This window comes from Mirounga angustirostris, unplaced genomic scaffold (assembly GCF_029215605.1).
Source record: "Mirounga angustirostris isolate CCGP_5_RB_7025 unplaced genomic scaffold, mMirAng1.0.hap1 SCAF_9, whole genome shotgun sequence".
NCBI classification, from domain to species: domain Eukaryota; kingdom Metazoa; phylum Chordata; class Mammalia; order Carnivora; family Phocidae; genus Mirounga; species Mirounga angustirostris.
Window position 1 is genome coordinate 117,779,481 of NW_026991717.1, and position 14,520 is coordinate 117,794,000.

At 41.6% G+C, this 14,520-nt stretch overlaps 1 protein-coding gene across 2 annotated transcripts; it reads right to left on the reverse strand.

The window, feature by feature from the left end:
- Positions 1-256: 256 nt before the first annotated feature.
- ACYP1 (acylphosphatase 1) lies at positions 257-14,432 on the reverse strand. 2 transcript variants are annotated; one of them, XM_045901256.2, is made up of 4 exons: positions 14,155-14,294; positions 8,753-8,957; positions 8,240-8,337; positions 257-669 (listed from the first exon to the last, which is right to left on the reverse strand). In XM_045901256.2, exons 3-4 carry the CDS (start codon positions 8,327-8,329, stop codon positions 454-456), a joined length of 306 nt encoding a protein of 101 aa, XP_045757212.1. In that variant the 5' UTR covers positions 8,330-8,337; positions 8,753-8,957; positions 14,155-14,294; the 3' UTR covers positions 257-453. The 2 variants fall into 2 exon arrangements, with proteins under 2 accessions (XP_045757212.1, XP_045757211.1); XM_045901255.1 differs by lacking the exon at positions 8,753-8,957 and having other exon boundaries at positions 14,155-14,432.
- Positions 14,433-14,520: the final 88 nt, after the last annotated feature.

Below are 14,520 nucleotides of genomic sequence, written 5' to 3' on the forward strand. Positions count from 1 at the left end.
GGGATCGAGCCCCACATTGGGCTCCTTGCTCAGGTGGGGAGCCTGCTTCTCCCTCTCCCTCTGCCGCTCCCCCCACTTGTCCTCTGTCAAATAAATAAAATCTTAAAAAAAAAAAAGGTGATTCAAAGTAACTGTTTTCTCTTTCAGCTCTCTTTAAATTACATCAAAATTCTCTTCCCACAGATGTTTACTGAATAAATACCTCTTATTTTGCCCCAAATGAAGTTCAGCAAAGATAAAGACAGTACCCTATGCAGAAGGTTCTAATGTATTTTTATTTAGAATTGTGTAGAGTCTGTCATCTTTCTATCATACATATAATATACAGTAATATTCAAATATCTGATACTAACATAACTTACTGACCAATTCTAATACTGAACACAGACTGTTCTATAGTAACAATAAAAACAAAACCAGTGAGTTTATCTTAGAAAATTTAAATTCAGGTCATTATTTCACAATCTGGAAATCTGAGTAATCCAACTTTACGATGACTTTCTCATTCCTGAAGTTTGCTCCGTCGATGTGTGATTTGGGACTTCCTCTTGTCTCAAGCCATTCCTGCATATGACGCACTTTAGAGATGGGACCTTGCAATTGTCCTTGCACTGTGCCCTCGTCAGTGTTCTGGACCCAGCCAACCAATCCCAGCTTTTTACCCTCAGCCTAAGGGAAAGAAAAATACGAGAGAAGAATCCAGTGAGATTGAACAAAACAGTGGGACTACAATGTGTTGTCAGAATCTTGGCCTAGAATCAAGCCACTGAAACTAATTTGATGTTGTCCAGAACAGTCACAAGAGAACTACAGCAAGGAGAATCTCACTGACCTTAACATGAAGTGTTGGCCATTTGACTCCATTTCCTTTTACCCTATAAAACCTAGGCACTAGAAATTTTCACTACGTAGTCAATTTGGTTAAGTACTAAAGACTTAAGTACTAAAGTAAATCAGATGCTTTTAAAATGATTCCCTAAGGCTGATTGTTGTTAGGATCCTGGGCTGTATCTTGCTCATTTTCCCTTCTCCTAATCAAGAATCTAGTGGGTATATTAAATAGAAAAAGCATGAAGTTATCTGATCCTTCTCTGTCTTCAGCCAGGACCACACCTAAACAAATCCAGATGAATGAGTGTCCATTGTATCTTTAAAGATCATTATTTCCTGGGCAACTCATTCCTTTGTTCTCACTTTAGAAAAATTGTCTAACCCAAGGTCTTTATGATGCATCCAAAGCCCACGTTCCGTCCTCCTCCTACAGAAGGAAAAAGCATGTAGTGATCAGCCTCTGAACATCAAAGTTTCATGAGACTACATAACTATTAGGTTTTTACTTGGCTTTCTTCTCTTCTGTCTAAATAATCACACCTTTAAAGTTGAATTTATGAAGACCATCTAATCATTGTAGTTGCTTTTCTCTTAGCCTTTCCAATGTTCTTTCCTTTAAGTCATGAAACTGTGGAATGACTGAAAACTGGGAAAGGTAGCAATGTTTAGAGGTAATTTTTTTTTAGTTTGCAAGCAGAAATATTAGAAAAGTTATCATTTAAGTAACCTATCTAAATGGAAGGAATTGGATTACAAAAGAAAATGGGAGTTACCATGACTGCATGCCCAAATGCCAGAGGAGTGACCTAGTAAATATGGGAAATTGCTGCAGTTGGCCAAAGAAAATGTTATGCACAGCAAAACCATGTTTGATGAGAAACTAAAGTACCTATCAAATCAGTTATGTTCAAAACAAAGACATGCTTGTATAATGAACAAAAGAGACTGCAGTCAAATAACAATTTAAGGAATACAGAGAAAATTAAGGAAGGAAGAAAAATAGAAGATACCTATAGCACGCATTAAGTGCCAAAGATGAGGGCATAAAAAAGGATGCAGAGAATGGATTTTAAGGAAGACTACATCCAATTTACTTTGTATAACAATTGCTCTCTTCTGCTTCAAATTAACTTAGGACAGTCAGCTATCCCCAGCTCTTCCATACCTTATATGGTAACTAGCTATAATAATGATTGTATTGAGTTTTGAGCAGGAGTTTACAAAGTCAAATAAGTTTTTAAATTGCAATGTGATTTATCTGAACTCCTAAGAGTGAAAAAAACACTCCCAAATTTGATTAGTGTTGAGAATGGGAATTTCCTGTAGGTTTTATTTGTGCATTTGATTCTGTTTTTATTTTTAAATACCATAATGTTGCTGACTCATGTTCCATTTTGAGTATCTATCTAAAGAAGCAAATAGTGTTTGTTCCTAAGAAAATTCAGAAAGCTAATTCTTCCTCATAACCATATTCTGGAAACATTATTTTAAGTAATATAATCACCAACTCCAGTTTCAATCTAAAAAGAAAGTCCCTTCAGATCAATAACCTAGACTTCCAACTTAGGAAACTAGAAAAAGAAGATCAAGCCAAACTCAAAACAAGCAGAAAGGGGGCGCCTGGGTGGCTCAGTCATTAAGCGTCTGCCTTCGGCTCGGGTCATGATCTCAGGGTCCTGGGATCGGGCTCCCTGGTCCGCGGGAAGCCTGCTTCTCTTCCTCCCACTCTCCCTGCTTGTGTTCCCTCTCTCGCTATGTCTCTCTCTGTCAAATAAACAAAATCTTTGAAAGAGAAGAAAAAGAAAAAAAAAAAAAAGCAGAAAGATAAAAATAGTAAAGATTAGAAAGATCAACTAAGGGCGCCTGGGTGGCTCAGTTGGTTAAGCGACTGCCTTCGGCTCAGGTCATGATCCTGAAGTCCCTGGATCGAGTCCCGCATCGGGCTCCCTGCTGGGCAGGGAGTCTGCTTCTCCCTCTGACCCTCCCCCCTCTCATGCTCTCTCTATCTCATTGTCTCTCTCAAATAAATAAAATCTTTAAAAAAAAAAAAAAAAGAAAGATCAACTAAATTGCCAAACCTCTAGCTAGACCAATAAAGAAAAAAAGAGAGAAGGCTCAAATTACTAAAATCAGTAATTAAAGAGGGGACAGTACCACCAACCTTACAAAAATAAAAAGGATTATAAGGGAATACTATAAACAACTGTGTGCCAACATATTAGAGAACTTAGATGAAAAGGGAAGATTCCTAAAAAGACTCAAACTACTAAAACTGACTCAAGAAGAAACAGGCAATCTGAATAGGCCTACGACAAGTAAAGAGATTGAGTTAGTAATTTAAAACTTCCTACAAAGAAAAGCCCAGGACTAGATGGCTTCACAGGTGAATTATACCAAATGTTTAAATCAGACTCTTTCACCAATCCTTCACAAACTCTTCCAAAAAAACAGAAGAAAACTCTTCCCAAATCATTCTATTAAGCCAGTATTACCTTCATATCAAAACCAGGCAAAGACATCACAAGAAAACTATAAACTAGTATCACTTGTGAATATTGACGCAAAACTCAACAAAATATGAGCAAATCAAATCCAGCAACATATAAAAAGGATGGCCCACCATGAAAAACTGGGATGTATCCTAGGAATGCAAGGTTGGTTCAACATAGAAAAATCAATACACTGCAGTTTAAAAATCATATTAACTAAAACACAGTATTAATAAAATATAACAAACCATATTAATAAATAAAACAGAAACCAGATGAAAACAGATGATCAACTCATTGATGAAAAGAAATTTTGACAAAATCCAACACTCAAACTAGGAATAGAAGGAAACACACTCAACTTGATAAAAAGGCATCTGTGAGGGCACCTGGGTGGCTCAGTTGGTTAAGCAACTGCCTTCGGCTCAGGTCATGATCCTGGAGTCCCCGGATCAAGTCCCGCATCGGGCTCCCTGCTCGGCAGGGAGCCTGCTTCTCCCTCTGACCACCCCCCAAGTGCTCTTTCTCATTCTCTCTCTCTCTCAAATAAATAAATAAAATCTTAAAAAAAAAAAAAAAAAGAAAGTAAAAAGAAAACCCACAGAAGAAATATATGCAAATCTTTTAAGTAACAAGGGACTAGTATCCTGAATATACAAAAATTCTTACAATTCAACAATAAGAAGACATAGCTCACAGCAAAGGATTTAAATAGACATTTCTCCAAAAATGATATATTTTCTTTCATGTGCCAATAAACACACAAAAAGATGCTTAACATCATTAACTATTAGGAGAAGGCAAACAAAATCACATACATACACCAAGTATCTCACATACACCAGAATATTATTCAGCCTTGAAAAAGAAGGAAAATCAGATACATGCTAGTGAAATAAACCAGTCACAAAAGGACAAATACTGTATGATTTCACTTACATGAGGTACCTAGAGTAGTAATTCATAGAAACAGAAATTGTGATTACCAGGAGCTAGGTAGGGAAAGGGGGAATTAGGAGTTATTGTTTAATGGATACAGAGTTTCAGTTTTGCAAGATGAAAGAGTTCTGTGGATGGATGGTAGTGATGGGTTGCACAATGATGTGAATGTACTTAAGGTCACTGAACTGTACACTTAAAAATGGTTAAAATTATAAATTTTACATTATGTATATTTTACCACAATTTTTTTTTTTTTTTTTTTTGAGACAGAGAATGAGAGAGAGAGAGCACATGAGAGGGGGGAGGGTTCAGAGGCAGAAGCAGGCTCCCTGCCGAGCAGGGAGCCCGATGCGGGACTCAATCCAGGGACTCCAGGATCATGACCTGAGCCGAAGGCAGTCGCTTAACCAACTGAGCCACCCAGGCGCCCTATTTTACCACAATTTTTTAAGAAAGTGTTTTGCACAGTTTCCAGGTATTTGAGATTTTCTAGTTTTCTTTCTGTTATTGATTTGTAGTTTAGTTCCATTGTGGATGGAGAACACGCTTTGTATGACTTCAATCTTTTAAAATTCATTAATACCTTAAAATGAAATAAAACAACAAAAAATCACAATGACATACCACTTCATACTCACTAGAATGGCTCTAATAATAAAGATAGACAATAATTATTGACAAGGATCTGGAGAAATTGAAATTCTCATACATTATTAGTGGGAATATAAATGGTACAGCTGTTTTGAAAAATAGTTTGGCAGTTCCTCAAAAAGTTATACCTAAACTTACCAGGTGACCCAGCAATCTGCTCTTAGGTATATATGCCAAAGGGAATTGAAAACAATGTTTACATAAAAACAAATACATAAATGTTCACAGAATCATTATTCATAATAGCCTAAAAGTGGGAACAACCTAGATGTCCATCAGTTGGTGAATGGATATATAAACTGTGGTATAGCCATACAGTGACATATTATTCAGCCATAAAAAGGAATGAAGTAGGGGCGCCTGGGTGGCTCAGTTGGTTGGGCGACTGCCTTCGGCTCAGGTCATGATCCCAGGGTCCTGGGATCGAGCCCCGCATCGGGCTCCCTGCTCGGCAGGAAGCCTGCTTCTCCCTCTCCCACTTCGCTTGCTTGTGTTCCCTCTCATGCTGTCTCTCTCTCTCTCTCTCTCTCTCTGTGTCAATTAAATAAATAAATAAAATCTTTTAAAAAAAAAAGGAATGAAGTACAGTAGTCCCTCTCCATCCGTGGTTTAACTTTCCATGGTTTCAGATACCCTCAGTCAACCACAGTTCAGAAGATGATCATCCCTCTGAAGTGTCATTAGAAGGTCAGCAGTAGCCTAATGCTACATCAAAATGCCCACATCATTCATCTCAATTCATTTCATCATATAGGCATTTTATCATCTCACATCATCACAAGAAGGATGAGTATAGTAAAATATTTTGAGAGAGAGAGAAAGACTACATTTACATAACTTTTATTATAATATATTGTAATTTTTCTATTATTTTCTATTATTAGTATTGTATTTCTATTATTTTCTATTATTAGTATTAACCTCTTACTGTACCTAATTTATAAATTAAATTTTATCATTGGTAGGTCCATATAGGAAAAAGCATAGTATATATAGGGTTTGGTACTAACCACAGTTTCAGGCATCCACTGGGGGGCTTGGAATGTATTACCTGCAGATAAGGGGGACTACTACACTGATACATGCTATGATATGGATAAACCTGGAAGACACTGTTAAGTGAAAGAAGCCAAATACAAAAGACCACATATTGCATGATTCCATTTACATTAAATGTCCAGAATAGGCAAGTCCATAGAGACAGAAATGAAGTTAGTAGGGGCTGGGGGGGAATGGGATTTCTTTTTGTTCTGGAATTAGTGCACAACTTTGTGAATACACTAAACACCACTAAATTACACACTTTTATTTAAAAGCGTGAATTTTATGGGATGTCTATTATATTCCAACTTTTAAAAAAGTTCCTTGAGTACTCTCATCATTCATTCCAGGAATGAGTGATTGATGGGATTGAATTCAGAGGCCAGATGATATCAACATATAGACTGTCATGAAAGAAAACTGTTAAAATGAACACATGGTTAAATGACCGTAAGTGGTAAAGAATAAGCTACAAGTCTAATTAAGAAGAAAAAGAGAGGGGCGCCTGGGTGGCTCAGTCGGTTAAGCAACTGCCTTCGGCTCAGGTCATGATCCTGGAGTCCTGGGATCGAGTCCCGCATCGGGCTCCCTGCTCGGCAGGGAGTCTGCTTCTCCCTCTCCCGCTCCCCCCTCTTGTGCTCTGTCTCTAAAATAAATAAATAAAATCTTTAAAAAAAAAAAAAAAAGAAGAAGAAAAAGAGATGGCATTTTTTTTTTTTTTAAGATTTTACTTATTTATTTGACAGAGAAAGAACACAAGCAAGGGGAGCAGCAAGCAGAGGGAAAGAGACAAGTAGACTCCCCGCTGAGCAGGGAGCCCAATGTGGGGCTCAATCCCAGGACCCTGGGATCATGACCTGAGCCGAAGGAAGACGCTCAACCGACTGAGCCACACAGGAGCCCAGAGATGGCATTTTCCTTGTAGTTTTCCAAATCAGTATTTGTTGTCTGTTTCTTTTATTGTCTCTCTGAACTGGGGGGTATGGGGACAGTAGAGAAAGAGATGGGCTATACTACTGTCTGGTCCTTTTCCCTCAACAACTTTAATCTCTGAAGCTGTCACCCCCATTTACTAAGTCACAGGAATTTACCCTGCATAATTGGTACCAAAGCTAAGTGCAACATAGCTCTTGCTATGATTTTTCAGCAATTCTCTTTCAACAAGCACTTCATATATGAGTATGAAACAGGAGGAAATGATTTGCAAGTGATTGGAAAAAAGAGATAATGACATGTATAATTCATTTTTCAAAGATTTCAGGATTGAATTTTATGTACCACAGTAAGGAATGTGACACTTGGAAAGTTCCGCAGTCTTAACTCATTATTTTTGGGATTGGCCATACATTGGGAAGGCAATAGCCTGATATCCCCTTAACAGAGACAGAAGGGAAATTGAGATTGCAACTGCATGTGCATGTTGTGGGAAGATTAGTGACATTAAGGCAGAGGTACAGGCTGTCCATGGTTTGTTCATCCCCACAGTTACTCCATATTACTCTAATAGGAACACTAGACTCCATGTTCAGTGTTAACCATTACTTACCCTGGAGTAAATCAACTATTTTCATGAGAAAAGCTTTAGCTTAAAGAGGTAACTCTTCTTTCAGAGCCATAATGAATAGAAAGGAATCAAGTGGGGGAATGGAGAAGGTTGAAGAAATGAAAGAGGTCTGAAGAAAATGCAGCAGCTACAGAGGAAGCAATTACGTAAATTTCATAACTATCATGAGTTCACCTAAACGCCATCTGATTGGGACACCTGAGTGGTTCAGTCGGTTAAGCGTCTGCTGTCGGCTCAGGTCATGGTGCCGGGAGCCTGGGATGGGGCCCAAAATCAGGCTCCCTGCTCAGCGGGGAGTTAGCTTCTCCCTCTCTCTCTGCCCCTCTCCCTCACTCATGCTCTCTCTCTTAAGTAAATAAATAAAATCTTTAAATGCCATCTGATCAACATTAGCCCTCCTACAAGAACTGTGATCTGGTTTGATGAGGCCACAACAGGGAGAACTGGGGAATCCCTTAATTCCCCTTGGGAAGAGAGAAGCTCATTAATATGTGTCTAGGTACCCTGGTGTCAGAAAAGAACGATAATAACAGCACATGATTCTGCCATTTACATTGTCTTTCATCCACTGCAAGGCATTTTCATTCCCATTGCTCTACAAACCACCATGCAGCTACCAAAAAGCGGGCTTCTCCCAAGGCACATTTATTCGTCAGGAACATGGTCTCTTGTTCCCCTACACGTAACCTAGGTATGTCCCCAAAGCCTGTAGGCCACATACCTGAGTGTACTTGCGGAAAAACACCCCTTGGACCTTCCCAAAAATTTCATAATCCACTGATATCAGGGTGTCCCCTTCTGCCATGTTCATGCCTACACCTGTCAGAGACCAGAAAAGTAAAGGGCTCATTATCCTATTCCAGGACCCCAAATCCCGAGGAAGAAAGGGCCAGACCCACACTTCTCCATCTGTAACCACTGCGACCTCACCCTGACATTATGGTCCTCCAACGCCAGAGCACGCAAGCGGACACGTGCAAGCCCGGGTGTGCGAAGTAACAGGAAGACACCTGGGCCAAGGAGCTTTGGGTCTCAAGTGCCCCCCAAGAGGCCCCCTTTGGGGCAATGACCTGCTTATCCAATTGCCTCCCCACACCCGTCCCCCGTCGGGCTTCCTCTCCATCCCTTCCTCTTCCCAGGGACCCAGCTTCCATTGGCCACCAGAATCCCCTTCTACTAACATTTTAGGGGTATCAAACTATGGACACGCTACGGGGCCCTATCTCAGGCTCACCCTCCTCGTCCTCCTCTCGGGCGCCCGTGATTACACCGGCGACCAGCACGCCAACGGTTCCCACAGCCGGGTAACCTCGGCGCCCGGAAGCCTAGAGAGCGGCTCCTCCTTCGCGGTCTCACGCCCATCACCTCCAGCAACCAATCAGAAATGGCGCGCTCAGCCCAGAGCCCGCCCAGAGGGTGGGATTTCCAAACGCTCTTGTCTGAAAGAAGTAGCAAGCCTCAGGTTGGGGATCTGTCCAGAGTCTTAGCTCCGATTCTACAGACCCAGGCCTCACCCCACCTCTGTCACTAAGCACATTTTTTCTCATTTTTTTCGTGGGGAGAAAGGCGTAGATGAAGAAGGACTTGAAATAAATTCAATCACTCAATAAATATTTACTGAAAGCCTTCTGTATGCCAGACACAGTTCTAGGTGGTTGACCTACATTAGTGGACAAAAAGGATCACTGGCCTGGAGGAACTTAAATTCTGGAGGTGGGAGATGGAAAATAAACATTAAATACATAAATAAATTGAATAGGACACATACAGGCATACCTTACCTTACTGCACGTCACAGATACTACGTTTTTTACAAACTGAAGGTTGGTAACCCTGCATTGATTAAGTCCAACACACCATTTTTTCCAACCACATTTGCTCATTTTGTGTCTCTGAGCTGCACTTTGGTAATTCTCACAGTATTTCAAACTTTTTCATCATTATTATATTTGTTATGGTGATGTATGATCACATTACAACTCACTGAAAGCTCAGATGATGGTTAGCATTTTTTAGCAATTTTTTTAAATTAAGGTATGTACATTTATAAAAAAAAGTATGTACTTTTTTTAGATATAATGCAAATGCATACTTAATAGATTACAATATAGTGCATGGGGAAACCAGTGCATATAAAAGCTATATTTCTGGGGCACTTCGGTGGCTCAGTTGGTTAAGTGTCTGCCTTCAGTTCAGGTCATGATCCCAGAGTCCTGGGATGGAGCCCCATATAGGGCTCCTTGCTCAGCGGGGAGCCTGCTTCTCCCTTTCCTTCTACCACTCCCCCTGCTTATACTCTCACTCTCTCTGTCAAATAAATAAATAAAAATCTTTTTTAAAAAGTTTTATTTCTATTTGACTCACTTTATTGCAGTGATTGGAACAGAGCCCACAATTTGTCTGAGGTATGCCTGTACCTTTCTGCCCTGACTTCTTTCAGTTCTCCTCAAATTTGGGGCCATGCCCCAGTCTGGAATTGGTAGCAAGGGAGATATGTGAATAGGAAGGCCCAGAGGAGGTTATTCCTCCTCCTGTGTTTCTGGAAGCTGCTCTACCTTACTAAGAAAAATCTAAATAATGCTTCTCTAAATCAATCAATCACAAGCACATGCAAAATAACCCATGGCTCCAGAATCACCATTGAATCAATTGAAGCCAAATGACCAAAATGCCTGAATTTCTTTTGAGAAAACGGAATTGTCAAGGGAATTGTGGCTGATGATTATTAAAGGTACAGTTACCTTGCAGGCATTTGAATCTAGCTACCCTTATGATTAAGAATGTATGCAGGAAAACTGTAGTATTTATTTTTCTTCTTTGAATTGCTTGTATACATTACATCCCTTCATAACATAAGGCTCCATATGTGAATATTCCAGGTGGGCAGACTTGGTGAAGTGAGATGGATTTGCAACGGAAGCCATAAAGATTAATCATTTCACTTGTTCCCCCACTGAAAAGTGAGGATCCAGAGCCTGAATAATCATATAACCTCAGTGCCAGAGTGGGGGTGGGGTGGGAAGCTGGACTGAATGTTATTCGTGGCAATATTTGAAAATAATGGCTAAACAGAGTGCCTGGCTGATGTTATTTCTTTCTCTAAAATTCACTTTTATTTTTATCTTTTTTATTTATTTATTTATTTTTAGAGGGGGAGGTGGACAGAGGGCTAGGGGGAGAGAGAATCTTAAGCAGGCTCCACATCCTGTACAGAGCCCAATTCAGGGCCTGATCTCACAACCCTGAGATCCTGACCTGAGCTGAAATCAAGAGTCCCTTATCTTTATTTTTTAAAGATTTATTTATTTTAGAGAGAGAGCACTAGCAGGAGGGGCAGAGGGAGAGGGAGAATCTCAAGCAGGCTCAATCTCTCATGACCCTGAGATCACGACCTGAGCTGAAACCAAGGTCAGACACCCATCTGACTGCGCCATCCATGTGCCCCTAAAATTCATTTTGAAAAAACAAGTTTCTTGATAGAATTAAAAAAACTATTGTCTACTACATATGAGACACTGTAGGCTATACAAAGATGAATGATATAATCTTCGTCTTCAAAGAGTTTTTTATTTAGTATAAGGGACAAATATGCATGCACATAATGACAATAAAGTACACAACATGCTAGTCAATCCCATGAACATCCATTGAGAGCTCATCATGACTCAGCCCTCTGCTACAATAAGAACAGAAAATACTTGAGAGTACAAAGGAGCAAAAAGATTCATTCTGACCGAGAAGATTGGGAAAGTGTTCTTGGAGGAAGCAGCACATTATCCAGGTTACACAACCACAACCAGTAAGTGATGGAGCTGGGATTTATTTCCAGGCAGTCTGAGTACAGAATGCACTCCCATAAATGTTATGCTCTACCACCTCCCAGTGCATGGAGCTTGGGTCAAGGTAATACCACTGAGAAGTAAGGAAGGAAGGGAGGAAGGGAGGAAGGATGGAAGGAAGGATGGAAGGATGGATGGAGGAAGGAAGAAAGGAGGAAGGGAGGAGGAAGGGAGGAAGGGAAGAAAAAGAAAGGAAGGAAGGAAGGAAGGAAGAAAGAGAAAGAGAGAAAGAAGAAAGAAAGAAAGAAAGAAAGAAAGAAAGAAAGAAAGAAAGAAAGAAAGGGAAAAGAAAAGAGAGAGAGAAAAAGAAAGGGAGAGGAAGTGCAAGCAGTCAGGTGTGGCTAGACCAGGGGTTCTCAACCCCGGCTGCACATTAGAACACTGGGGGAAGCTTTTAAAAATACCAATACCCAGGTCTCACCCCCAGAAGTTGCTTTCCAGGGAGTCCTAAAGCTCAGCTAGGGTTGATATCCACTGGACTAGACTCTGGGGAGGCAGGGCTGGAAAGGTAGGCTGGACCTAATCTGGCAGATTGAAATACCATGTTAAATTATGTGTTTCAGGGGTGCCTGGGTGGCTCAGTCGGTTGGGCGGCTGCCTTCGGCTCGGGTCGTGATCCCAGGGTCCTGGGATCGAGCCCCGCATCGGGCTCCCTGCTCAGCAGAGAGCCTGCTTCTCCCTTTCCCTCTGCCTGCCGCTCTGCCTACTTGTGCTCTCTAACTCTCTGTCAAATAAATAAATTAAAAAAAAATTATGTGTTTCAGCTTGAAAGGTAAAAGTAAAGAAGGTATAGGCAAAGAAGAAGCCACTGAGTAGGAGAATGATGGGCTCAGAGGTATTTAAGATAATTACCCTGGCAGCAGCATAAAAAATGAGCTTGGGAGCAGATGTTGAAGGCAAGAATAGCAGTTAGTAGAGTGATGCTGTCCCAAAAGAAAAGTGAGGAAGAACTCACCTAGGGCAGTAGAAATGCAAAGGAACAGTCATATATGAGACATTGCAAAGTACATTAAACAGAGCCTGCTGACTAATTGGACAGAAGGGGTGACAAAGAGAGGGAGGAGTGCAAGATGACTAATGCTTTCAGCACAAAAGAGAACACTGGACAAGGGGCACCTGGGTGGCTCAGTTGGTTGGGCGTCTGCCTTTGGCTCAGGTCATGATTACAGGGTCCTGGGATTAAGCCCTGGGCCCCACATCGGGCTCCCTGCTCAGCGGGGAGTCTGTTTCTCCCTCTGCCTTTGCCCCCCCACCCACTTGTGCTCTCTCTCTCAAATAAATAAATATCTTTTTTTTTTTTTAAACGGGAACACTGGACATGTAGATGGGGAAATGGGGAGATGATCATGAGTTTGTTTTCTGTCATATTGAGTTTGAGGTTCCTGAGGAACATTCATGTGGAGGTGCTAAATGGGCAGCTAGAAATTTGAGTCTGTAACTAAGGAGAGAGCTCTGAGTATCATTTAAACATAGGAGAGACCTGAAATTTCAGCATTTGGTTGAAATCATTAAGGAAGAGAATGTCTGGGACTGTGTGTATATGAGAAATAAGAGGGCTTTGGAGAACACCTAAATTTGGTGGGCAGGTGAGGAAAAGACATAAATGCCCGAGACCTGGAAGAAGATGGAGCAAAAACGTAAAGAAGAAACCAAGAAGGCACAGGAGCAAGTGAGAAGAGAGTTCCGAGGGAGTGAAAAATCAGTGATGGCAAATGAGTAGGCTAAAGAAATAGTAGCTTTTGTCTTTGGCCATTGGGAAGTCATCAACAGCCTGGCAGTTAAATAAAATGGAAAAGGTGGGAGCCAGACCACAGTGACTGGACACTGAGGAGCAGAGGAGGGAATGGGGACCCCAAATGCACAGTTGTCTATTAAGAAGGCTTGTGGAGAAGAGGAGAAATAAATGGGACCTTAAGATGAGAGGCAGCAGGTCACAGGAAATAAGTTTGTTTTGCAGGGGAAAGTTAAACATTTTAAAACAAAGAGAAGGGGTGTGTGGATAGATACAACTTGAAGTGAACAAGAGGGAGGGATAAAGTGATGGAGTCAATTCCTGGAGGGTAAGGGAAGGGACTAATTCAACAGAACTCACGGAAAGAGGAAGATTCTTTTTCCTCGGATACAAGAGGGAAGGAATTCAAGATGCAGGGAGGCATTCTGGGGAATTCAGCCAGATTGGAGGGGAGCTGCAGGAGTTGATGACAGGCAGGCCAGATGCTGAGATAATTAGGACCTTGAGAGTGGGGGAAATGTCTGAAACTGCGTATATAGAGAAGGCGACAGAGTCAGCTAGGAAAGAAAACAAGGACTGCCCTGGAGGGCCCACCAAGGAATTTCTCTGGAACATGTAAAACTGTAATAATGACATGTTGAAGCATTAACACTGACTACTGCTGTCCACTTTATTTCCCATGTGCCTGAAGCTTCTGAGTAGTTACAGGAAAAAAGTAAACTGCCTGTTCCAAACAGCTTACACAAACGAACTAAAGCATGAAGACAAACGCTCTTCTAATGTTAACAAGTTATAGAATATTATCTAGCGTTGAAAACCAGGTTATACAGATTTTCAATCTGGTAGTTAACTTTATTATCATTACACTTGGCTGAGTCACTCTCGGGCCCCACGAAGAGACGGCCAGAGTTACCACGTGAGAGTAAAACATTGTATCAAAATAATTAGATTGGCTATAATAACTACCTCGGAAAGATACTGAGTAGCAAAACCTAGCCAAGCTGCTAAAATTTGACCGCAAGCTCCAAACTGTTGGCTAGGAAAAGCACGGAGGGACAGCCATACCTGGGGCCCGTACCAAGCAGCCGAGCGTGCTAAGAAAGGCTAGCAGGCCCACTCCCGCTAAGTGGGCGGACACCGGAATCCTGCGGCAGGACGACTCCAAGGCACATCTAGGGGCGCCGTCTTTTGCCAGAGAAGGGCACACCCCAAGGTCTGCGAGCATCGTTCTCAGAAAAATACAAGCTCTTTGATGGAGCCCCAGAAAGCCTCTCCCACCCCCTCTCCCGTTCCCCAAGGGCAGGGCGGGACCGAGCTGCAGAGTTAGCGGGACACCGGGTCAAGCGACGCTCAAACTGACCACACCCCCCTCGCGGGCGGCTCCGGACCGCGTGCGGGCTGCGCCTGCGCGCGCTTCCGGGCGGCGTTCGC